We start from the raw sequence: 26,209 nt of genomic DNA, 5'->3' as shown, positions 1-26,209 counted from the left end.
GGCAAGATTTATGACATAAAGCTATTAACCCTTATTTATCATGTAACAACAACAGACTTTACTTTGGATAGCTGCTGCAAAAAATTTCCATGAATTACTTTAAAGGACTGATAAAAATGCGTTATCTCCCCTGCCTAAGTTTAGACGACCCTAAGTTATACTCATTTGTTGCCTTTGAACTGAATATTTTCCACAGATTTTGGAAAATACATAACCGATGAAGGGTATAATTTGAGAGCAGCTCTTCTGCTGGCTAACCTCATTTGAAATCAACTGTTCTCCAAGATGTAATTCCCGTTAACATGTCATTAGGGGTTTGTAAACTTCAGATGTAATTTGAAGATATCACTCTCTGACTTGTGACCTACAGCTGATTTGAAACGTCTCTTAGCCACCAAGCTCCCATCTGACATTTTATATCTTCTCTCTTTAAAAAGAAATATTCGAAACATCTCATAGCCACCAAACTCCAAATAGTCATTTTATATCTTGTCACATGAAAAAGAAGTACAATTACAACATGTTTTTTTATCACCAAGTCAGATATTTTACTGGCAAAAAGTAAGAAAAAACATAAAAATGAAAGAGTCTGGAAACAAATTAAATATGTCCAAAACAAATGACTAAAACTGAAGTTAATTCTAAAAAGTTGAGCAGGAGATTGCTGATAGTATTTAAATTGCAGCAAACCAGAGGAGAACATCTGTGCTGCCTGTGTCACATTGAGAAAGACTATTTCCACCAGAAGGGCATGAAATCCACTTGCAGGACTGCCAAGACATCATTCCCACTGCTGTGGTCAGCAAAGTGACTCGTAAAGGAAAGCCAAAATTTGCAGTTTCAAATTATGTGTAAGGGAAAGAGAGAAAGAAAATTAGGAATTAAAGATTTGTGTCCTTAGGGTTGAAAAGTTGAGGCTGACTTCCAATTAAATGTTGATGTCTGCAGAATTAGCTAAATATTGTATGTGGCGATAAACATTTAGTATTTAAATTAGGAGACTTTCTGCTCCTCTCACCAAAACTTAACAAAAGCTCCAAAGCGCATCTCTGTTTCTTTAAAGCATCTAAATATATGAACATTATGGTTTACCAAAAAAAATTTTATAAAATTATTTAATTATATAGTGCATTGATTGACCATGGATCTGAGTCTGTGTTGCATGATTGGCATGGGTCACTTCACATGAAAAACCTCTGTGATTATTTTTGACTCCAATAATCCTGGAGGATTCATTTTTTTGTTATTTTCATAGAATTTTGCTGTAACTTCCAGAGCTCAGAGGTTTTGGTTCAATCCTGGGAACTGGAGCTGGAAATGAAGTTACACTCCAGAAGAGAATGTCCACTTTGGAAAACACAGTTGGATTGGTGACTGCTACAATGCTTACTATTTTAATACTATTCCATAAAATATGAATATTTGGAGAGAACCAAGCATTGGTTCCCTCCATTATTGCTTTCAAAAAATAAAGCACAAGTTTGCAAAATATATATTGCCGCATTTTGTGTGCTACTGGGTTACAGAAAAGCAACGTTGTCAGCAGAACTAACAACTAGTTTATAGCTGCAGCTCTCACTGCACTCTGTATCTGCAAAGGCACTGTTGGATCCTGAACTTGGGGCTGCTCAGAGAGCTTTGGCTTTCCTGGGCAGACTTCAGGGGCATTCCTGTTGTGGGATCAATTGAGAGTGTATGTATTTTAACTTTGAATCTGTATGATTTCTTTAATTTGATGTTGTACTACAGAATATATACTGCTCCCAATGTGTTTGTTTTGCAAAATGCCGTCAGATACTGATTGTTGTGAATCGGTGCAACATAAGTCAACTGAAATAAACTTTTACTTTTGAGCACAAACGCCACCAATACAGGCTGAACAGAAGATAGGAATTATTGTAAAGGATGTTTCTTGTGCGAGTTAGCCTGATACTGGTTTGACTTCTGTAAAAATTCTTTGGGCACTCTTTGACCCACCTGCTGGTGTGAAGCTAATTCATCAATTTGTGCCATGCTGTCAAAAATAATGTACTTTCAAATTATGCCCTCTATTGCTACTTCTTGGTGTTCAAATCTAATTTTTCTCTGTCATATACAAGTTGAAGATGTTGTGATTGTGCCTTTTCTCACTCTTACAGTGACTTTCTGCATAGATTATCTGATGTTATCTGGGTTTTTGATTTGCAGGCCATACAAGGCAGTCGTTAACCTTAAGGTAACTGAAAGCACACAGTAAAAAGCCTGGGAACGGGACATGAAAAATGTAGATCTGATTAAAGCCGAGTGATGAATTAATGACACTAATGATGACACGTCTTCTGCTTTCAAGTGATGAATGTTTTTCACAAAGTTGAAAGGGTTACAAAGAGACCTACTGACGCACCTTTGGATAAACCTATAGGACCTATGCATTGGTGGAATGCAACTAAGTACATTCTCATGTACAGTATTTAATTTACTTTAACTCCACTGGTTGCTGCAGAGAATATTTGTTCTTATGAAACCACATTTGACTTCAGAGATAAGGAAAAATCTCTTGCAAAAGTATTCAACGCTTGAGATTTTACAAATTTAGTCACGTTGCAGCTTCAAAAATCTAAGCGTTTTAGTGGGGGTTTTGTACAAATTAATGTGAATTCTATTCTACCAAACAATTTAAAAATCTGAAAAATTTGGCATGTGCTTGCATTCAGCTGCCTTTAATGAGATACCCCTAAGTAAAATCAGTGCCACCAATTCTTCTGGAGTCACCTTATAAACACATAGTGTTCACCTGTGTTCAATTTAATTGAATTTTAGACTTCTTTAAGAAAACATAAGAATCATAAAGACAAATGAGTACAGACAGGTCAGATAATTTTAAACAATGATTAGGTTATGAAGCCATTTCCCGAGCTTTGAACTTCTAATAGAGGTTTGCTCAATCCATTATCTGAAAATGGAAAACTGTAAAACATGGTGGTGTTGGCATCATGCTGTGGGGATGTTTTCATTCAGCAGGGAACGGGACTCTGGTCAGAGTTAATGTGAAGATAGATTGAGCTAAAGATGAGATTGGATGAGATTTCACCTTCAGGTTGGAATATGTGGCCAGATCTACAATAGAATGGTTTAAATCAAAACATATTGATTCATTATACTAATAAAATCAGAGTCGAGGTATACATTTTTCTCTAATTTCCTTTCACTTCAGTTATGCAGTGTGTTGCATTGGTGTATCACAAAAAAATCCTAATTATGTTGACGTTTGTGGTGCCAAAATGTGGAGAAGCTTAAAAAATAACTACTTTAGGAAGTGTGTATATCAGGGTGAGGTATATAAGCCATTAAGGAATTTATAATGACAATAATTATTATATAAAATTATAGGGTTATATATTATAATGCTTTTCTGCGGAAATTTACAACATTCTGATTACAAAAGTGTCTATTATTATATAATATCAATAATTATTGCAAGAGCTACATTTTTCAAACTTAACATAATTAACTTTTACTTCAAAATCTTTAAGTGTAGCTTAAGCTATGTATGCTGAAGTAAAAGTTGTGGTTACCTGTATGGTGACATCTCTCATCAGTTAAGATGAGGAATGCAGCAACAGGTAAAACCGGGGTCAAAAAAAAACAAACTGGGCGTGTATGTTACAAAGCATTAGATTGTCGTGTCATCCCAAGCTCTGTTTTACATTTAACATCCCTTACAACAACAAGCGCGTCCTATAATATACATCTGCAACTATCCTCTTGAAACAAGGTGTCATATATTCCAAAGCTCTCTTGTCATGACGAAATGGCTCCTTATCTGGTTACAAATGTCCATCAGCCGCCTCCCAGGAGTCTCTCCAGTCCACAGCCGAACAACATCAAACGCTCATCAGTATTTACATGACCGGAAAGGGTCCGGAGAAGTGCGGGGAAACGGAGTGCAGAATGATGCCCATGCGCTGCTGCCGGGCAGCACACGGGTTGCCCCGCTTGTCGCGTCTCCGCCCTTAAAAGCGTGCAGTTTGCGCGCCGGGGCGCCAAGGAGGGGTAATCTGTTTGCAGTATGCGCGCTGATGGTCATTTTTTATGATGTTGTTTAATCCACAGTGGGAGAAAAAAGAAAGGGATGGGGGCGAGCGGGGGGGATGTCTAGCAGAGCCCCAGACAAGCTGGCTCCAGCGGCCATCTCTGTAGGCTATTGGCTTCTCTATTTGAGCACAGAGGCAGGTGTAAATCTCTCCTGCGATCTTTACTCTGCACTCTGCGCGACACTCACCTGGAGGTAAATAAATGGTTTATGACCAAGTAAATGAACCACCTCCTCTCTCGTTTTGCGGGCTTGTGCAAATAGAGAGAGAACAGCCCCGGGGAGGAAATGTCAGCATTGTCATGCACTGAGGTGTGCGGAGAGGTTGGCCAATGTATCCATGCTGCCTGCCATGCTTAGAGGCATTGTAGGCAGCAATGCTCTTTAGTTTGTAATTGCAGTGGTTATATTTTCCGGACTTTTAGCCCTTATTCTCTGAGTTTTTTTGGGGGGGGGAAGGGGGGGGGGTCTCAAAAACAATGAACAGTTACATTAAAATTGGTAGATAGACGTTGAGCAATTTCACTTACAGCGTATATTTACAGAACCACAGGAGCCAGTAGCAGTGCTTCTTCTATGAATGCCTCCATGACCTTTGCCCCTCCTTCTTAGCCTCACCTCTCACACTTTCTGGTTACAGCAAGCATTTTTTTACAAGGCTTAAACTGTGTGTACATCACTAATGCCGATTAGTGATTTATTGCCGATATCAATAAAAGTTGCCTATAACATGAATGGCACTTGTTTCTTTCTCTTTATTTGAGGGCTGGGGGGGAGGTGTTTTCACACCTGTCTCAATTTGATTGTGGATCAAAATTGCAATATTTGTTACATTTTTAGTTGGTATGCTTTGCTTTCAAACTCCACAGGACACTGTCTGACAGTGCTTCGTCCACTGTCAGACAAACCAAACCCTTTCACCTGTTTACCCCCCCTGTGGTGGCATTGCATCAAGAACCACCAAAGAAAACCACATGAAGACTTGTAAAGAAGACACTGAGCGCAATATCCTTCTTTACAAAATGTAAATGGAGAAGGATTTCTCATTTCTCTTTGGTAAAAGACCACGAGCCATTTCCCCCACCAACACTGGACTTGTGTGTTTGTTTTGATTGTATCCAATCAGAATGCCCTGCTCTATAGTCCACTTCAATGAAAGTGATACCAAGGTTTTTAGGTGGAGCAGAATTCGCTTTTTTGGTCTGCATCAGAGTTCAATTACGCATCCACACCTCCACAGACAAACTGGAATTTCTATGCAAATGAACCAGTTAGATTAAAGCAGACCAAACAGAGATGGTCTGAATGCACACTTTCATTGCTTAAGGCACCCATGAGGCCATATGGCCCATTTTTAAAAAGAAAATTTGTCTTGTTCACCATAGATTGTAATGTGCATATAATTAGAAATAAAACGTTGTTTTTTTTTTAAATAAAAATTTTACAGGATATTTATCAAAGAGTAAGAACATTATTTATTTTGCTTGTTTTATTATTTTTAAACTTTTCAGCGCATCACTTTTGAATATTTGAAAGTCACTGAAGTTTCTGGTGTATTTCAATGACTGTATGACATCACCAGATACAGACGAGTAATCAGATTACAGGTTACTGTAAAAAAAAAAATATATATATATATATATATATACATATATGTGTGTGTGTGTGTGTGTGTGTGTGTGTGTGTGTGTGTGTGTGTGTGTGTGTGTGTGTGTGTGTGTGTGTGTGCGCGTGTGTGTGCGTGTGCGTGTGCGTGTGCGTGTCCGTGTGTGTGTGTGTGTGTGTGTGAAGAAATTTATAGGTATTAGTTTTAAACTAAAGTTTTTTGTGAGTGCACTTGTTGGCCATTCAGTCCAGAATGATTTACCTATTGAATGACTCCAGACATTTAAATATTTCAATTAATGTCACTAAAACATGTTGCATTTTGGATACATTCCCTAGCTTTTTGAGTTTATGTAGGCTACTTTTCTGCCCTCTTATTTTACATGCACTGATACCCAAAGGTGATCTCTGCCTGTCAGGGTCACATTGCCACATTGTCTTGCACCCTATCTCACGCAAGTGTGAGCAGGGGTGTGTGTGTGTGTGTTTTCAGGGAGAGAGAGGAAAGGAGATAGAGGAAGTAAAAGGGGGGCTATTATATCCCAAAGTTCTCCAAAGTAGGTCTGTGCCATTCTTGATTAGAGCTTGTTCCCAAAAGATGGTTGCAGACATCAGATAATGAGGTCCTGTGATAACGCGGGCCTCCTTTAAGTTTTTCCCATGAAAGGAGACTGTCGCCAGTCCACAAAACGACACTGTGCATCGGCACCACGCTACTCACTTCTCATTTGTCAAACACAAAAGCTGATCCACCTCAAATCCGCACTAACAAACCAGGGGAGCGGGAGCGAATCATATAATGTTCGGCTGTATTCACTTCACCACTAATTAACTGCAATCCCACCTTATTCGTAAATACAGTGACCAATTAAACCCCCATGTATGCTAGAGGTCTCTGGGGCCACATTCGGTCGCCAGGAACATTTGTGAAGGTCTGCGGCTTCACTATAGGCAATGGATCTTATGAGGTGAATGACCTCAGTGAGGAAAGGTTACAGGCTTTTTCACTGCCCTCTCTTCAAAAACTAAGATGTTTCCTAATCGGATTTTAATTGGTTGGTTGCCTGGTTGGCTGGTGTCTTCATAGGCGCCCACTGGGATGAATTTGGTGTTTTTGTTTCAGCAAGGATGTGCAAAAATGAAAAGCGAGCACACAATAGAAAGGGATGACTTTGCTGAAAGAAAAAAAACTCAAACGGTGGTGGTGTCTTTTTCTAGGTGTGGTGCAAAATAGGGCTTATAAGATGTCAGACAATAAATGAAAGCAATTTGAATTTTAGCAAAGCATTTTATTTAAAACACAGTGTACAGCAATGGAGACATTTAATTAATGTTACCTATTTTATGTTGGTAATGAAGCCTATTTTAACAGAAGATGTTGGTTTAGTCAGCTGTTATTTTTTTCATTTGCTATCATACAGGCAGTATGTAGTAGTATGTATAGATATCAACTTTGTCAAATGTAATAACTATCATAGGAACATTTCTGTTTTAAGTCAATAATTTTTAGTTAGCGATAGCTCTATTGCTAAAGTCAAGCCAGTAGCAATTTAAAGTGTTAAACTGCCACCAAACCAAAGCCATCTAGCCAAAGAAGATAGGATGCCACTTTATTGCAAAATTTGTGCCCAACCTTAACTTGCTTGATGATAATGCTTAAGTCAAACTTGCTAGCTAGCTAATTTACTCTGAGGAAGTTGCTTCAAACAAATGGCAGATCTTAACTTTTCCTGTTAGGCAAAAGGTTTAAAGGCAAACTTGTTAGAATAAATCATGAAGTTTGCACCAGATTTTAAATCATTTGATGACATGCTGTGCTAATGCTAATGTCAGGCTTGCTTGGATCCCTAATTCCATACTTCTGAGGCAGATTTTGCCAGGAAGAGAAAGATCTTGTTTGTGGTTGTCAAGGGAAAGCTTGAAATGCCAAGGCTAATGCTAACTGAAACTTATAGCAAAAACTTCATTATTATAAGTTGCTACAAAGGAGCATAAGATAAGATAAGATAAGATAAGATAAGATAAGATAAGATAAGATAAGATAAGATAAGATAAGATAAGATAAGATAAGATAAGATAAGATAAGATATGATATGATATGATATGATATGATATGATATGATAAGATGTTATTTTGTCTTGCATCAAATGCTAAAGACATTTTCAAGTACGGTCGATGAAAAGATAAATGTGTTTAAAACCGTTTCAGTAACATTGTACGTTTTCATTATAAACCAACTGTTATATTGTGTTTACTTTTCAAACAAACCAGATGATCAAAGTGATAAAAAGTTAACTACTTTAGTTTAATTGTAAAATTGTTTTTCAGCTGTTAAACTTACATAATTCATACTTGGAATTATGGATCCAGTCAAACAATATGAATGGATTTTGTCACAACAATTTTATTAGTTGAATTGTAACAGTTATATTTAAATTACAACTCGGAACATGCATACATCTGCAACCGTTTTATTTTATTTTTTTTTAACCTGTAATGTACAATGCCGCAAAATATATTTGAAAGCGGACATAACCGCAAAGGATCATCAATCTAACATTCAGTCCCACTAAAGAGAGGCAAAGCCATATTTTCTACCCAGCAAATATATATTTATTTCCCCTCTTTGCAACAGTGGCATGAATCCAGTCTCCGAGCTTAATCGAGGCTATCCTATAAGTTAAAGCCGCCCAGGTTCATCTTACGTTCAAATACTCCCCCTCATTACCCCGAAAACGTCTTTATGCAAAACATCTGTAGGGAGTTCAATAAATGAAAAGCGCTGCTTCAAACCGCATCCTACTCATTTTGATTCTCATGTGGCTTCTGGTGTATTGTTTGACTTTAAATACGGCCAGTCTCATATTTCAAATGTCACAAGTAAACCCTTCCAATTTCAACATGAAAAAAGCAGCAAGGGCAAACAGCTTGTAAAAGGAAAGAGACAAAAAAAGAGGGAGGAAAGTGGCTCTGAAGCTGTTTGACTCGGGTCACGTTTAAAAACACACAATTGAAAAATAGAGGGAAAAAAATGATAGTTTCACGTTAATTCTCGTCGGCGGATCTAATTTATTTCCGTTGGTTAAAAAGGTACACTTTATGTCAGACTTAACACACACTTAGAATAAATGGCATATAAACCAGATTATTGCACCTGGAGTGTGCAAGCCTGTTGATGCATAACACAGTGGCTAAAAGTAAGCGCCACAAAGCAAAAGAGCTTAGCCCTCTATGTGTTCAAGCATTACCGCCTGATAAATTACCCAGCAAAAAGTTAGGTGGGGCCACGCGGTTTTGGAAATCAGACTGGATTTTAGCTGCGAAGGATCTTCTTCGATTCCAGGTGTTAACGAGTATAAATAAATATGAAAAAATGTGTGCTTGACAATATGTTTTTTTTTTTTTTAAAAATGCAATTATTCACAGGAATTTCTCAAACGCAAATAAATGACTAAAAAAAAAAAAACAAAAAAAAAACATGTTTTGAAAAGGATTCATCACACTGCTCTTTCTGAAGTTATGACTGATTGGGTCCACTGCTCGCACTTACTGAGTTGAGACGCATGTGGGAAGGAGGGGTGGAGTGGGGGTGGAGGTTCAATTGACCGCACTCAACTTTGCCGCCGCTCTGGCTCGCAGCATAACTCTTGAAAATGTTATTCTCGCTCCTGACAAAACAGTTAATTCACCCAGAAACGGGGAGGTCAAGTTCCAGGGAAGAGAAAGAAGAAAGGGGAAAAGTAGTCGACAAAAAAAAAAAAGAGAGACATCATTTGGGGAACATGGGACGGCCAAGGCGGCTGCATTCAGAAAGAAAAAAACCCGTCAACAAGGCAAAGCCGGACCAAATTACTATCAAACAAGGTTGCTACGTTTGGCTAATGTATATCCTAAAACTTTAAATCTGTTCTGCTGGTCAAAAATGAGTTCACTTTTAAATGAACTTTGAAATAGCAAATTTCAAATTCTTAACAATGTAAGGACTCATTTATATAATGTTTCTCTAGTTTAATCATTTCTGCTGCTTGGATTAATGCACAAGTAATTTTGCATACGCTGTAGCTGCAAAAATAATCAATAAATAAGTAACATTTTCCCATGTGTGCTTGTCAACAAAACCAGTTTGCCCCTCCTCCCAGACTCAAGCCTGCCTGAAACACTTTACTCTGAAAACAACTTCCAAATCAAACCAGTGAGTCAGAGAAAAACATTTTTTTCTCCAAAATGTATTTACCGTTATTTATTACACAATTTGGAGTAAACAACTCAAAGACCAACCCAAACAGATTATGATAGACAATTTACATGCAAACAGTCAAGTCTGGATGGTTTCGACAAATATTATTGGTGCTGATTAGTTGAGCTGATTAGCTTCACTAAATGCATGGCTTTTAATTACATAAAAACATGTAATCATTTTGGCATATTTTTGTAATTTCTTTTAGAATTCTTTTCTTTAAGAAAATGTAAATAATAAACTGTCAAAAGTTTAAAATAAATATGTTTTGTGTTAAGAAAGTATAATGAAAAGTAGCCATCCAACTTCTGGGGGTCTGATGCTTTAAAACAAAATTAAAAGATGCTTGTAAATGCTGCCTTCCACAGAGATAATAGCAAAAGTTTGTCTAACAAAACAAATGCTGTTTATTCTTCTGACTGCCTACCTACATGGAGTAAAACAAAAAAAAGATCAACTTTGGTGGAGTCAAGCCAAATCCAAACTGAAAAGGTGGATTATGGGCTCAGGCCTGCACACAGCACCTGCAGGGAGTGGTTGCCGGGGAATATTTCCCTAAATAACCCTGAAAACTTATCCCAGCAGGTCTGCAATGAGGTCCGACAGGAAAAATGACACACCACCTGAGGCACAGACCTGGGGTTACCTGGAGGAAAACTGACACCTCCGTTAGTTTTTACAAGGTCGTGTAGGGATGGGGTGTGCTGCAGTGTGCATAGTGTAACTGTGCTGCAAAATTCCTTAAGTGCACTTAAGGAGTTGGAAGCTAAAGACAAAGCTATGATGTGGTCAGTCTGTGAGCATAAGCATGGTGCCTGAAACCTCCTCATTTCCTATTAAATGTCTATCGCAGTTCTTACCATGGATTTAATTTAAGGGTTTGTATTGCACTTGATCCATTTACCTCAACCATCATCCCCTGACACGGAATGCCTGGTTGTGCCGCATGATACACATAAAAGACGCGTATTCAACCATCCTGTCAGTCGAAATGAATGCTGATTTCTTTTACCAAACTGTCCAGACTGCATGGCACTTGCTTTTCCGCCTATGGTTTTCCATTTCAAAGCCTTGTGTCTCCATGTAAATACCAAAACACAGTAATCCAATCTGACCCCATTGCAAATTTTCCAGAAACTATTGGGGGGTAGTGAGGTTGACATGAGCCACACACTTATCCCACTTAACCTCCAGAGAGAAGCCACCCTAACCCCTTTAGTCCAAGATTCCTCTCATTGAAGGAATGCACTGCTTTTCTGCTGCTCTACCCTTAAACAGATCTGCATCTTGAGGTTGGACTTAGTGGCAAAACCTTAGAACTTTGTGCGGTTGCGAAGTTGGAGCAGCGCAAAAGAGTTGATGTCAATGGTGGGGGACAGCAGAAACCCACATCAGGGCACCTCTCTGCTCACTGCACAGTGCAAACCAAAACACTTTTGATTCAAGCTCAAAATAGTCCCCCAACAGATGCCTCTCATGAACATTGCAGCGACATATTTATACTGCGCTAACTTGATGACAAATAACCCGAGGATTTGTCTGGTTCCTATTTGCTATTGTTTGCTTTTTAGCATGCAAAAATTCATCAGCTCTCCAAGTAGAAGGCAGGGGGGGGGGAAGATTCTTATCTCCCATGTTAGCGAGCAGAGAGCTTCTGACACATGGTCCACATCTGAGGCTTTTGCCATTAGTATCTTGATCGCACAGCTTGTATCGCTGCAGAGAAAGCCTGACTGCTGTTTACTGGGTTGAGCAGGCAAATCCCTCGCATTATGCTCTACAGGTGATGCCTGCCACTGGACCTGTTGGTTAAAAAAGTGCAGCTGTGAGAACTTTGCCCTGCAGAAGCAAGTGATAACAGAACTTCTTTTTCCATGCTGGTTTGAAAATCATTATGCATCATCACTAGGCTTTTCAGTATTCTTTTAGCCAAACAACGTCATGTAAAGATGCGTTTAAGCAAAATTAAACTTTGGACTTTTTGACCAGCCATTTTTGTTTAAATTATCTGCATTCATTTGATTTTGTCACATTACAATTAAAAACATCAATGGATTTTACTGAGATTCTTTTATTTGACAAGCACCACAAATTATCACATAACTACACAATGGAAGGACACTGATGGATGGTTTCAAAATGTACTACCAACTAATTACCTTGTTAGGTTTAAGTCGCATGAATTTGTATTTAAAATCATAGTTGGAAAATGCTGAAAGAAAACTATATAAAGGGGCATGAAGGAATGCATTCCGATCTGGTGAAGCAGAAACTAACATTTTTGGTGTGCATGCTGCATACGGTGGAAAATTTACAAAGACCATGTTAAAATACCACCCCCACTGTGGAACATGGTGGTGGCAGCATTATGCTGCGATCAAGATGGAGCTCAATAAATCTTATAGGGGTTTCAAAAGAGTCGAGTCTGAGGCAGAGGTTCATCTATGCAGGGAGTCTAAACAAACAGCCAGGGTGTTTTGGTCAAAGCATATTTATGAGTTGGAATAGAATAGTCAAAATATAGGCAAGAAACTGTTGCCAAACTTAAAAAGTGATATTCACACAACGTCTCCATGCAATGTGTCGCTGAGCCTGAGAGTATTTACAAAATTGAGTGAGCAAATACTTCAGTCTCTAAATGCGCCAAGACATACCTCAAAAGATTTTCAGCTCTACTTGCAGCAAAAGGTGATTCTCCAAAGTACTGACTCAGGGGAGCTGAGTGCAAATACATAATAGAGTTTTTAAGTTTCTATTTATATGAGCCGGTCTTTCATATAGATTCAAAGCAAAATGACATGTTGTTTATGGATGTCATTCTTTTTCAAAGCAATTCGGATGTTTTTATTTGAATACTTATAAGTTAGAAGTATCAAAAGCAGAAAGTATCTGCTTCATCCTAATTTTCTTTCCTTTCTGATATGGCCTAAAGTTAAAAACCTGTCTCAAACTGTGAGCACAGCACCATTTTACCTGTCAATCTCCAGTCAATCTGCTGCCATCAATAAGCACATCCCCTAATTAACTAAAATAGTATTCCATCGATAGCCATAACTAGCCAGTGCAGGAATTGATGGGAGCAAGGGTTGAATTGACTTACAAATGCCTGACAGAGACATTTCACAGACAGGTAAAGAGTTTATAGTTTCTGAAGCCAATTGACTAAAACAGCCCCGATTCTGCAAAGTGCAGTTTATGGTTTGTATTTTTCTGGGAGCTGCATTGTCTCAACAGATCAATTGCCACTCCACCTACATCTTTGAGGGAAACGGTTTGCATTTAGAAAGTCATTATGTTGTCAATTGAACATCCTCCCCTCCCACGCGTTGCGTCGGGGATGTGCGTAACGAAGTTTGCAGTCATTACAGTCGCTGAATATACTAATCTGGTGATGTTTCCTTTCCCTATCACGTCCTGTTAAGGCTGACGAGTCTCACCAGACAATCTCCTCCATTCAGGAGTGGTGCCACCAAGTCTGTCCTTGCTTATCATTAACAATCTGCAAATAAACAGGACAGCATACATTACATCACTTGCAGCTCCGTGATCAATTCCAGGAATGTCTTTGAAGCTTTGCTTAATGAACATACACAGTGTGGCTGTTGTGTGCAGTCAGGGCATGAAAGTCCCACAACCAAACACCTCAATGCATTACTTTTTTCATTTAAAACTATTACAAGCTCAAACAATGTCAACTACACATATAGGTTGTTTGAATTAAATTCAGAGGAAGGCTTTTTCACCCAAATTCCTTTACAATGCAGCATATCTGTAGATCTGTGCACCACCAAAGGTTACCAACCTCCTGCCACTTGTGTGGACAGAGCAGATTTAAAACACGAGTCGTCACTGGGTACTTTTAGAAATGCACCCACGCACACAGAGTGAGAAATTTCCGACCCTGTCCAGTCAAATCTACTCCCTTCTTCTTTGATTTTGATATGCATGATCTGAGTGGATGCATAAAAAGGGAAGCGCTGACAAAGTTTGCTTCATCAATCAGTCATGTCAGCTCGGACCTTTTTATAGCCTCTCCAAAGTCCCTGGGAGCCCTAACCCTGTAAAAGTTTATATAGTGTATTGACCATCTCCTACTTGCTTAGCTAATGAAGCCAGCTCAAGAGAGCCTGAGTGTCAACACAGCTTCCTATTTGATGACACCTTCCACTAAATTGAAATGTGCTTCTAATGGGGCAGAGTGTTTAAAGAAGAGTAAAGCCCACCATTTGACACAACCCTGACCCCACTCACCTAAAAGGAAGGGGTTAGGGTTAGGGTTTAATGCCATGTGAAGGTTTATTGGCTCTCCAGCTGCTGCAATTTGGAGAGATCTTTTTTTTTTTTCATTTATTCTGATGCTGCTGCAGCTCAACAGCGCTGCATTTGTTTTGTGTAACAAATCAATAGCACACAGCACATGCCAGATCCCCTTGCCACCCCACCCAAGGACCGCCTTGGGGAATACTGTACGTGCATCCACGGCGCTCGGTTTCGTGCGCACACACACACGCACCGTGTCTACGCAGAGGAAGGCAAGGTTACACTTTATTTCGACAGACTCAGACCGAACTCGAATTAACGCAAACCCGCAGAACTCCTCCAAACAATCCGTTTTTGAGAGCAACTGGTGTGAGATTCAGCTGTAGCTCTGCCGTTATCGCCGCCCAAGTTAAACCCCGAGGCTACAACTGACATGTTCAAACTCCAAACTTCAAAACAATATAGGCTTACATTGTTGCTTTATATGCAACACGTTCATCACACGGTTTAATAGCTGACGTGAGAATGGATGAGACAAAACAAAAAAGAAGAAACGCACACATAAAAAGAAGGATATCATGGTCCCTTTTTATCGGTTTTCTCTTGAAGCCCCCTCAGGTCCCCACTCACCCACCTTCCACACCCTCTGAGGACTTTGAGATCCACGGCTGGATCCACGGAGACAAACAAGAGACTGAGAATTGATGACCAATGTTTTTCCTCGGTGGCTCACCTTCCGCTGCACTCTAGTTTGCTCGTGAATTTGTGACAAAATTACATTTTGCAGACAAACGCTTGAAGGCCATATTATTTCATGGAATAATGATATTAATAAGATACGTCCTTTTTATTAGTGATTACATCCTGCTTAGTCCGTATCCATTTCCAAAAAGGACTGACTGCAACCCAGATGGTGATGGGATTACATATTATAGTGGATGAAAAACAGATTATGACAGATATGGCCAACTTCTGAAATAAAATGAAAAAAATTAATTAATAAATACACTCAAGCATCCTGTCACACAGAGAGACTGAGATTGTTTCCCTGAGACAGTCCTAACCGGAAAGCGAGGCTATATTTAAACACTTAATTGATTGGAGCAACTCGAAACAATTGACGTTTTTAAAGAATATCTGATGATCTAGAAACACAAGTAAACACGTCACTGAACTCTGCTCCGTCTCAGGATAACCCGTAAAATTTGAAAGAAAAAAGAAAAACAACTTAGGCAATTCTTCAGATCGTCATATTGGGCAAATAAATGCGCATAAAATATATTTTAAAAAACTAAGCTGATAATATTTTTTCAAAAATACACAAAGTAATTAAAAACATAAACTGAAACAAACCATTGCGAGGAGTGTAAAGCGGTTCTTTGTTATTTTATTAATAAATAAATACAAATTGCATATTTATGTCTGATTTCTAGAGGAGAAATACTACAGGAAATGTTCGTGTAGGTTACCAAAACTTAGCTCAGATAAGCACAGCTCTGTTTTCTTATTGTTTAAAGCACAAGGGAACAGAGCAGAGAATGGGAGTCAGCAGCGCAGCAGATCGGTAACATCTCCCCGCCTCACAGTGCCGCTCTGTCGGGCTCGACTCTCACAGACCGGCCGATCGCGCAGCTTCTGCAGCTAACGATGTTGACATATTCACACAACACCCGACCGAGCCAGGGGGTTGGCGTTTCACGGCGAAGCCCCTCTTTTTTCCCCGAGTTCCAAACACCTTTTTATAAGTCTGAAAGTCTGTCCCCTCCACCCGACCTGTCAAAACCACGCCCACGCAGCCACCCAATTGGTCCGAAAGCGTCAAAGAGCCAATCAAACGGAGCGCTGCTGGTTGTAAGGCGCAACACATCCACACTGTAAGAAGCCCTATGGGCCACAGAGGCGCTAGGAAAATCACGGAGCTGGGACCTTACCTCCTTTCTCTCTCTCGCTCGCTCTCTCTCTCTCTCTCTCTCCGTCGGACTCCTGTCTCTCTGCACACGTCTTTCTCTCCTGAAAAGTGTGTGTGCGCCAAAGGAGAGCGCAGGAATAAAGCGAATGTTTGTGTGCGTGTGTGTGAGGGTGCATGTCCGGAGCGAGTGAAGGCAAGAGGGGGGGGATTATTCGGCGCTATCGAAATATTTCAACACGTCGCGCTCTCGCTGCAGGACTGAAGCCAATAAGAAGGAGCCCATTTTAACAGGAATGCCGATATTGTAAACAGCAGCGGAGGAAGAAAGGAGAAAGAATGCGCCGCGGTCAATTAAGAGACTCACCCCTGTTGGTTTGATTCGAACTTAATGTCCGAAAAGGAGCAGAGAGGTGTCCCGATGCGCGTCAGCCTGCGGAGAAAATCGGCGTCGCAGCGCTCCTGAAGATTAATGGAGATCACTTTTGCTGTTTTGCTTTGCGGACTTTTGATTAAAAGTTAACAAAAGGACAGCAGAGATTTTGCCCGAAACTCGTCACAAATCGTGGATGTTTGTCGGCGTCTTGCTGAAGGAGGAGTTCTAATTTCTTACGTCTTTAATTTTTTATATATATATATATATCTACATATATATTTTTGGTTCAACTTGCTGCTCCTATCACTCAAAGTACGATATTTCAAAAAATATCGCCCCTTCTCTGTACCAACCCTATTTGCTGCCTGCACTTGGATGAACTTCCTGATGAGAGATCCAGTCATACAGGGATCAAGTATGGCATATCATCCGTTTATACCTCACCGGGGTCCGGAATTTGCCATGAGCGCGATGCTGGGTCACCAGCCGCCTTTCTTCCCGGCCCTGGCGCTCCCTCCCAGCGGTTCCCTGTCTCTACCGGGCGCCCTGGGGAAGCCGATTATGGACCAGCTGATGGGAGCCGCTGACACCGGCCTGCACTTCTCCTCGCTGGGGCACCAAGCCGCGGCCGCGCACCTAAGGCCTCTGAAGACTCTGGAGCCCGAGGAGGAGGTGGAAGACGACCCCAAAGTTCACCTGGAAGCCAAGGAGCTCTGGGAACTCTTCCACAAAAAAGGCACGGAGATGGTGATCACTAAATCCGGAAGGTGCAAAATTATTATTATTATTATTATTAAAACTCATTTCTCACGACATTTTAAAGATGTAATCTGCAATTCTTTTACACAGCGCGCCCTAACCTTTTTTCTTTCTTTCTTTTTTTTGGGTTACAAAATTCAAACTATTGTAATTGCCACACAAATGACATGCAATCACGACCTTCAGATTGTTTTCACTATAAACTCAGACAATTAGGTCTCCAAATGATAAGCTTTAACATTTGTTTTGGTCCCCAGTAAAACAGCATCTTAATTTATGAATGAAGTGGGAGAATTTTAGTTTGCCCGCTAAAAACTTTATTCACAATAGCAACTATTTATTAAAAATATATGCATGCACGCGACTCCGATAGAATTTATGTGCAATCATTTTCAGTTTAATTTATGAAATTCTGTCTGCAAAATATATTGCACAACTTTTCATTTAAATGCTAATGTTTATTGTGAGTCAAACTCCAGCAGAATTCTCTTCGTCATCGTGGCGTGACAGCGTGCAAAAGCTTTGCGTTTCTACGTGTGTGTGTGAGTGTGTGTAGGACTGAAGAGGCAATAAAAATCAAAGCAACATTCCTTCAGTATTTAAATTTCTGTTGTGGGTATGTTGTGCTTTGAGAAAGGATGGATTCAATAAGAGTTATGACAGCACAGGACTTTTTTTTTACGCTGATAGGTTTGGTTTAGACTTGCAAAATTTAAAGAAAGTCACGTGCAAAAACGAAATCCAGTTTCTGTGATTATATATATATATATATATATATATATATATATATATATATATATATATATATATATATATATATATATATATATATACACACATTTCTAATTGCGTTTATTTATTTTCAGACGGATGTTTCCACCGTTCAAAGTGAGGTGCACTGGTCTGGACAAGAAGGCCAAGTATATCCTCTTGATGGACATCGTCGCAGCTGACGACTGCAGGTACAAGTTCCACAACTCCCGCTGGATGGTGGCGGGGAAGGCCGACCCCGAGATGCCAAAGAGGATGTACATCCACCCGGACAGCCCCGCCACGGGTGAACAGTGGATGTCGAAAGTGGTGAACTTCCACAAGCTCAAGCTGACAAACAACATCTCCGACAAGCATGGATTTGTAAGTTCAACTAATGTATGTCAATTTTTACTATTTATCAAATTACTCTCTTTTCTTTGCAAATGCGCGTGTTTTAGAATGCATACAAAAATCGTGCAAACGTTTTTGTACATGCCTTTACATTTTCATAATTTGTAATATTTTATTGTTATAATATTTTATTAATGTGTATTTTTTTCCCCCAAAAAAAAGAATTTCACTGAATATGTCGGGCTTCGAAAGGAATCACTTTTCAAGTCCTTATTTTCACCGAATGCGCTCGTTCTTTTTATTTCCGCAAAACTGAGATTTTGCTCAATTTACATTGGACTTCCTATGCACAGATTCTCCTCACTATGTGTGTGCTTGCGTGTCTGTGCGTGCGTGCGTGCGTGCGTGCCCGTGTGTGTTATTTTTGTTTTTGCAGACCATACTTAATTCCATGCACAAATATCAGCCTCGTTTTCATATCGTGAGGGCCAACGACATCCTCAAGCTCCCGTATAGCACTTTCAGGACCTACGTGTTCCCCGAAACGGACTTCATAGCTGTGACTGCTTACCAAAATGACAAGGTAAGATCAGCAGGTTTTCTTATTTCATTTTTTATTTAGTTATTCAGTTATCGTTGCACAGTCCCGATCAGATTATTAAAGTGTGTCTTCCGATTATCCAGTGCTTGTCAGGCGAGCTTTCTTTCTCGCTTTGTGTCGCTTTGTCGTCATAAAATATGGAAGACGACAGATTTGTTTGATGCAGAGAGCTGTGACTGTAGGCGTGCGCATGTGTGGGTGTGGGGTGGGGGAAAATGTAGCGTGGAGGGGTGCAGTTTGTGGTAGGAAAGTAATAATTCTGAGGAATGTTATATACAGGTTACCTTTCATTTATTTAATCACGTGGAAAGGATTTGGCAGTGGCTCAGCCTTTTTCTCGCTCTGTTAGCGTATTTAAACGAGTGTGTGCGCGCGTGTGTGGGGGTGTGTGCGTGCTTGTGAGGTGTGTGTGTGTGTGTGTGTGTGTGTGTGTGTGTGTGTGTGTGTGTGTGTGTGTGTGTGTGTGTGTGTGTGTGTGTGTGTGTGCAGAGCTAACAGGGCAGGGGGTTGGAACTGACGAAAAAGTAGAAAGGGGGGACTTCAGTGGGGGAGAAGAAAAGGGAGAGGCACTTTTGACAGACCGTGCTGCATTTGTAACATTGTATTCTCAAAAACACGCAGCGCAAAACCAACCAGCATATCATCTCAGCAGTCTTGTGAATTGTTGGAAACCCTTTTGGCACCGCATCTGTGACCTCCTTTAACCAATAGCTGCGGGGGAATAGCTTTTCATAAAAGCTACAAACACACGGAGAAAGGGGATAACAAACCGTGCATTTTGTGTTCTTTTACGCTCGCATGTCCTTATTTATTTGTTTATTTTCTTTTTCTTTTTTCTTTCCTGCCGCCAAGGTTTTATGTTGTCCTAAGCACTACTTCTATTTTTTATATATATTTATTGAATTCTACATTCCACTGTATAAAAGTTTGAACAACGCGGTTTTAGCAGCTGATCTATTTACAAGCACTTACGGTGTGCATAAAAAAAAAATTCCCAGCTCAGACACAAGCAGCAAAAACTGTGAAATTATCTCTAAATGAGTATAAACGATTGGCCTCTTCATATAACTTTTAAACCACAAAGGTTTCCCTTAATAAATGCAAATCAGGTGTAAATTCAGTTTCTCCTGCACCCCCTCCCCCCAGGTAAGCAGGGGACTGTAAGCAGTCCCAGAGTGCGCTTATGCCTTCGGCCAATCGTGGATTCTGCCTGGTGGTGTTTTATTAAAGGGCACGCTTTGTTTTCTATGTTAACATGAACACACGACTTTGTTTCTTTCAGATAACCCAGCTGAAAATCGACCATAACCCATTTGCCAAAGGATTCCGTGACACCGGCAATGGGAGACGGGAGAAAAGGTAAGCCAGGAGGGGAAATATACATTAACGTTAATCAAAAAGAAAGGGAGGGGGGGAAAAGCAAAGACGCCTTACACTGAAAGAGAGAGGGGGGATCATGGTGGATTAAACCATGCGTCTAAGCTTCCACATTAACCCCCCGGGGAGTCCCCGTCTTGTCTCACTTTCATTTTAAACGCTAATTCTGAACGTCTTAACCTCTGTAACACCGGGAAAGTAATATTTGCCCAAACAAGTTTCCTCTGGATCTGTGGGGTTTATCCTGATGCTGCTTCTGAGTGAGAGCCGTGTGACCGGCGCCACCTGTAATAACCTGGACACTTGTGCGCAGGAAACAGCTGGCTCTGCAGTCTATGCGATCGTACGAGGAGCAGCAGAAAAAGGAAAACGGCGCTTCGGATGACTCCTCGGGCGAGCAGGCTTCCTTTAAGTGTTTCGGCCAGGCCTCATCCCCCGCCGTGTCCACAGTGGGCCCCCCACACCTGAAAGGTAGGCCCCACCGCTACTCACAGCTCTCGTCACAAGCAATAAAATTAGCAATATAGAAAGATTTATACTGTTTACTAATGCCTTGTCTCAATTAGTGACCATGAGCTGATTGTAATTAAGTTGGTTTGTGCTTGCAACAGATACGTTTCTGTCTGTTTATTGGAAATGGATAATGATCATCAGAAAAAATAAATAAATAAATAAATAAATAAATAAATAAATAAATATATATATAAATGATGTGTTTCAATTGATTTTAGACTATTCTGCAAAATCCATTTAAAAAACCTATTTAACCTTATTAGAAATAGCATTATGCTCACTGCATAATAATGTGTTCACTGATAAATATTCTTTTCCTTGTGGTGGGGGACAGACAGCCCTAAGTGTAAAGCATATTTTTATAATTATGAAATAAAGAGAGAAACAATAATTTGCAATTAGAAATGCACCAGCCCAGAGATAATTATCCGATTATGGTTGTGATCGACTTTTCTTATCTAATACTTAATAATTTGACCAATCCCATTCGCTTAAATGTATCACATCTAATAAGTCCCACCATTTTCATTTTACAACAACTTTGAAAGCAGCCACTTTTCTTTTACTTTATTAACAAAATCAGGTAAAGATTGAAGTACGTTGATGGTTAAAAGGGGAAATTCTTGTTGTCAGAATTTACGTTTATCAAAGAAGCTAGTCTCTTATGGGTTATGGTTCTTTGGAGTCAACATCAGAATCAGCTGATCTTAAAGGAAACCAGAAATTAGTATTGGCCTAATTTATTTATTTATTTATGTATTTATTTATTTATTGTCATTTTAGTTTTGCCCTTCAGTTCATGTTTTTAATATCCATCACTAGTTTATATAGTAGTGATGGATAGTGTTAAGATAGCGAGTATCTTAGCAAAAATAATTTTTAAAACAGTTTCAAAACTAAGCGAGTCTGGCTGTTTAAAATAACCCAAGTTAAATATGAACATAATTAAATGATTATACATATAAATGAAAAAAAAAATAAACTGTGTTTGTATTTTAAAATTAGGTATGTTAAATCTAGTTAGCATTTCAAAAATATGTGCTAACCCATCAGATTAAAAAAACAAAAAAAAACATGAACTAACAGTTCATGACAGCAATAAGAAGGAAAGTTAAACTAAGTCTTTTTTTCCCAAAAACTTGATGAACGATCAAGCTTTTTCATGATTATTTTACCTAAACTTCCACTTTTTGCTATAGGAGAGCATAGCATACCAAATAAAACTCCTGAAATTGTGTTCTGGCTTTTGGCGTTGGTGTGCTGCTCCAACGATTAGCACTGAGCTTCAGGTGGTCGTCCATCACAAACTTTGTGGAAGTGCCCCATTGCCCTTTGCTGAGTCAGCAGTAACGTAACATTCTGCTCATTCTCCCGCAGATTTCTGTGACAGCGAGGAGGACAGTGACGATGAGAGCAAGGATGGCAATCATAAAGACGGTCCGGACTCCAGTAAGATCTCCACCACCACGGGGGACGGAAAGGATCACGAGGCCAGCCCGGTTAAGGGACATCCCTTCAGTAGCAGCGACTCCACAGGCAGGAGAACTGAGAAAAGTCAGGCGGACTCTCGGCAGAGTCCCATCACCGTCATCTCCAGCACCACGCGTTCTGGGGAAGAACTCAAGAGTCCGAGTCTGGACCAGTCCAAAACAGACGAATGTAGGTCGATAAGCAAAGACAGCTTCATGCCTTTGACTGTTCAAACTGACAGCGCGCACATGGGCCACAACCACTTGCATAACTTTGGATTTCCGCCGGGCCTGACAGGACAACAGTTTTTCAATCATCTGGGGAGCGCACATCCGTTCCTCTTGCACCCCGGTCAGTTCAACATGGGGGGCGCGTTCTCGAATATGGCTGCTGGAATGGGACCGTTACTAGCAGCGGTGTCTTCGGGAGGGGTGAGCACCATAGACACAACCAGTATGGCATCCCCTCCACAGAGCTTGACCGGGGCGCCGGGCCTGCCCTTTCACCTGCAGCAGCATGTCCTGGCATCACAGGTAAAACATATTTTCTTTGATTTGGGAACTTGAGACTTTTTTTTCCTGCAGTTCAGCAGACTGTCATCCATGGAGGCCAATAGTGTGTTAGACAGTTTAACACTTCTAGTTTAACTCAAGGATTTTTGCAGCAGCTAAAACATATCAGATTACATTTGATACGGTTAGATCCATGACTGCAGTGATTCTATTTAGTCCTTCACATTATTATTATTATTATTATTATAAATATTTTATGTTGTGTTTTTTCCACAAATTCTAACCAATAATATGTATACATACATTACATAAATTATATTAAAAATGATTTATCAGCAACTTATTAATTTCAATCAGATCAGCTGTGCAACAGGTGAATATCTCATGGCCTAGGACAGCAAATTTTCCAATCACACTGCATGGCAACCGTACCGCCCTCCTGTTTGCATAAACTGCAAGGACAGAATCTGACAGCAATACATATTTTTTTGTAATTAGTTGGATGTGTAACTTCAGAAAAGTTTTAGTCTTTGTCTCTGCTTGAAAGGACTGACTTAGAAAAGTTTTTGTTGGCATATTTTGGTCAGAATTCTTATTTTTGATTTTTCGCTAGAATTATTATTATTATTATTATTATTTTAAAGACATATCGAAGACATATACATGTATATGCTTATTAATTCTCGGCATTAGAGCTGGGAAATGGTGCATTATAATGACTAATAAGTTGGGAAAAAGAAACATCATCATGTTTTAAAGGGCAATAAATGTGTCTTTCTCCTATTCCTTGTCAAACAATTGCAATAGCTTCAGCTTTACTGGAATCCCGGAGAATGGGCTGATACTTTTTATTATTATTTGCATTACAAATGCGTAAAGCAAACGAGAAAAAATCCGTTTACGTGGAAGCTAAAAGTATGTATTTGCTGCAGGATGTTGTTTCGCATGGAGATGATTTAAAAAAACTAGACAGTTTTCAGCAAATAAGAAGAATAATTGGCACATATTCTCTTTGGATCCATCTCTTGTACAGCCTTCTTGTTTGACACCAAGTTCCTCGGTTTATCCACAGGGCCTCGCCATGTCACCGTTCGGCAGTTTGTTCCCGTATCCCTACACCTACATGGCAGCAGCGGCCGCCGCCTCGTCCGCTGCCTCGTCCTCGGTGCACCGGCACCCGTTTCTGAACGCGGTGCGCCCCCGCCTCAGGTACAGCCCTTACTCCCTCCCCATGACGGTGCCGGACAGCACGCTGCTCACCACCGCCGTGCCCCCCATGCCTGCCGGCGCAGGAGGCGGTGGTGGGCCCGAGCTGAAAGCGGACGGGCTGGTTCCGGCCAGCCCCGCGGTCACCCTGGACTCCACCTCGGAGGTGACCAGCCACTCCTCTGGGATACCTTCCGCGTCCCCGAAGGCCTGCGCGGAGAAGGACGCTGCCAACGAGCTGCAGAGCATCCAGCGCCTGGTGAGCGGACTGGAGTCCAGTCAGGACAGGCCCAGGAGCGGATCCCCTTAACCCACCCACACCCTCAGCCCACCTGCTGCTCCTCTGGTTGCTGTCAGGAAAAGTGAACCGTCATGACGGTGATGAAGACTCATGCAGGTTTTTAATAGGAAAAAAAAAACAAACTAAAAGCTTTTAGTTTCTGAAATGCACTTTGTTTATTACACATCTAAAATGTATATTTCTATCTCCTCGGCTTTTTTTTCTTTCAGTTTTCGTTAATTTAAGCTACTCTTATTTTTCCTATTTTCTGTCATTTGAATACCGTACAAGTATTGAAACTGAAACGCTGGCATGGGTGTGAATTATACAGATTACGGAGAAGTTGCTGCTGTGTCCTGTCTCCTGTAACTCTTAAAAAAAATATGCACTCTGAATTGAATTGACTTATTCACGACCGTTTTGACCTACCTTTTTTTTTTAATATATAAAAATACTGCTGTATTTTCTCGTACGCTATGAATTCATAGATTGAGCGATTGATGCATGCCCTCGAAAATTAAAATCCGACTTTTTTAAATGAAATAATTTCCCTTATCTTTTTTTTTCTTCTTTTAATTAGATTAGGAATTTAAAATGAGTTTCTTCTAATTATTTCAGCTGGGAAAGGTCTACTGAAAGAATGGTGCTCCGGGACAAAATTAAGGCGCAAGCATGCGGAATTAAGGGAAGCGGAAATTTTAAGTAAATATTGAGGAAGAAAAAGACGAATGGTAGTATTGATCATTGATGTAAATAGGGATATATAAAATATTTATGTAATTATTTGATATTGTTATTGCGTGTAAATACAACGGAGTAGTTTGTTTCTAGGGATCTGTTCTTAATTTATTGTTGATATACCTGTGTAAAGACAGTTTGTGGACTATTACCCTATCTGCATTTATATTTCCCTTTAAAACACGGACTTCATATTCCAACCCCTTAAAAAACATCCTCACAGAGAGATAGTTATTCACACTAATGTGCCATTGTATTTTCACCTGTCCTTGTGTGTGAAGTGCTACTGTTTAAAGCGAATGGAAAAGCGACAACGCACTGCACCAATGGCTTGAAAATAAAATACTTTTTATCTTCTTTTTATTTTTGGTCTTTGAGAAGTGTCGTTGAAGTGTGACAAAAGTGAATTTATTTCTCTCTTGTTTGTTTTTTTAAAGAAAAATCTCTCTTTTTTTAAAAAAAAAAAAAAGTGCCGCATAATCGAAAATATGAAGGTTTTCTCTCTGTTTTTTTTTTTTGTTTTGTTTTGTTTTTTTGTGTGTGTTCCTTAAGTTGTCTGTGGGTTACGTTGTATTGGAGTTATGTCTAGTTTACATCATCGACATTGTGTTCTTGAAAGTTTCAATAAAAAAATATTGAAATGCTGTTTTTGCCGTGTGTGCGCCTCGCCTTTGGCAGGAAAAAAAATCGCAGCTTTTTATTTAAAATCTTGATTTATTTAAATTATGAAATCTTGATGTAGAAAGCATGACCTGATTTAAAAGTAACATTAAGTTGCGTGCGAAGAATCAAGTTAAGATGCGTCTAAAATCGACGAGTACCTGAGGATCGCCTGGGCGTTTTATTTGTCTACTGCTTACAGGGATGACTCTTAGGTCAGGATATGGAAATTAACGATGGCAGTTAATTTCACTGTAGGGAAAAATGGGGGACGGGAGGCGGGAAGTTATGCAAAAATAAAATGAGTCATTTTTTTTTCCTCTCCTAAAATTGAATAAAACAAAAATCATTGCACTTTGCTGAAAAGCAACAGCACGAAAAGCCTCGCTGACGAGGCGTCATCTCATACTGAAGAAGCTATTGCTTTGTGACAGCAGTAAAGCACAAAAAAGCGGCTCTCCCTGATTACTGCTCCTCTATTGCACCTTAAAGTCAGGAGTTTATCAACATCATATCTTCATTTGTGTATCGC

The 26,209-nt window shown here is 39.9% G+C and overlaps 1 protein-coding gene and 1 long non-coding RNA gene across 3 annotated transcripts in view; one reads left to right on the top strand and one right to left on the bottom strand.

The window, feature by feature from the left end:
* LOC111609578 overlaps positions 1-16,181 on the bottom strand; it is a 55,107-nt gene extending 38,926 nt beyond the window's left edge. The window contains exon 1 of the long non-coding RNA XR_002753192.1: positions 16,107-16,181. This is a non-coding gene — a long non-coding RNA (uncharacterized LOC111609578). The remainder of the gene's footprint in view (positions 1-16,106) is intronic.
* Positions 16,145-25,665, top strand: tbx3 (T-box 3). 2 transcript variants are annotated; one of them, XM_005803742.2, is made up of 7 exons: positions 16,145-17,224; positions 18,083-18,350; positions 18,757-18,903; positions 20,204-20,280; positions 20,612-20,769; positions 22,189-22,814; positions 23,866-25,665. In XM_005803742.2, the coding sequence occupies exons 1-7, from the start codon at positions 16,833-16,835 to the stop codon at positions 24,307-24,309; spliced, it is 2,112 nt and encodes a 703-aa protein (XP_005803799.1). In that variant the 5' UTR covers positions 16,145-16,832; the 3' UTR covers positions 24,310-25,665. The 2 variants fall into 2 exon arrangements, with proteins under 2 accessions (XP_005803799.1, XP_005803798.1); XM_005803741.2 differs by having other exon boundaries at positions 18,083-18,365.
* Positions 25,666-26,209: the final 544 nt, after the last annotated feature.

Source organism: Xiphophorus maculatus, chromosome 8, assembly GCF_002775205.1.
Source record: "Xiphophorus maculatus strain JP 163 A chromosome 8, X_maculatus-5.0-male, whole genome shotgun sequence".
NCBI classification, from domain to species: domain Eukaryota; kingdom Metazoa; phylum Chordata; class Actinopteri; order Cyprinodontiformes; family Poeciliidae; genus Xiphophorus; species Xiphophorus maculatus.
The sequence above is the reverse complement of the archived record's forward strand: the minus strand, read 5'-3'. Positions and strand labels throughout refer to the sequence as shown.

Excerpts from the sequence above, each read along its gene's own strand:
- tbx3 (XM_005803741.2), top strand. The coding sequence starts at position 16,833 with ATGAACTTCCTGATGAGAGATCCAGTCATACAGGGATCAAGTATGGCA. Across the intron at positions 18,366-18,756 it reads GATTTGTAAGTTCAACTAAT|ACCATACTTAATTCCATGCA; the intron begins GTATGTCAATTT and ends TTGTTTTTGCAG. Across the intron at positions 20,770-22,188 it reads GGGCCCCCCACACCTGAAAG|ATTTCTGTGACAGCGAGGAG; the intron begins GTAGGCCCCACC and ends ATTCTCCCGCAG.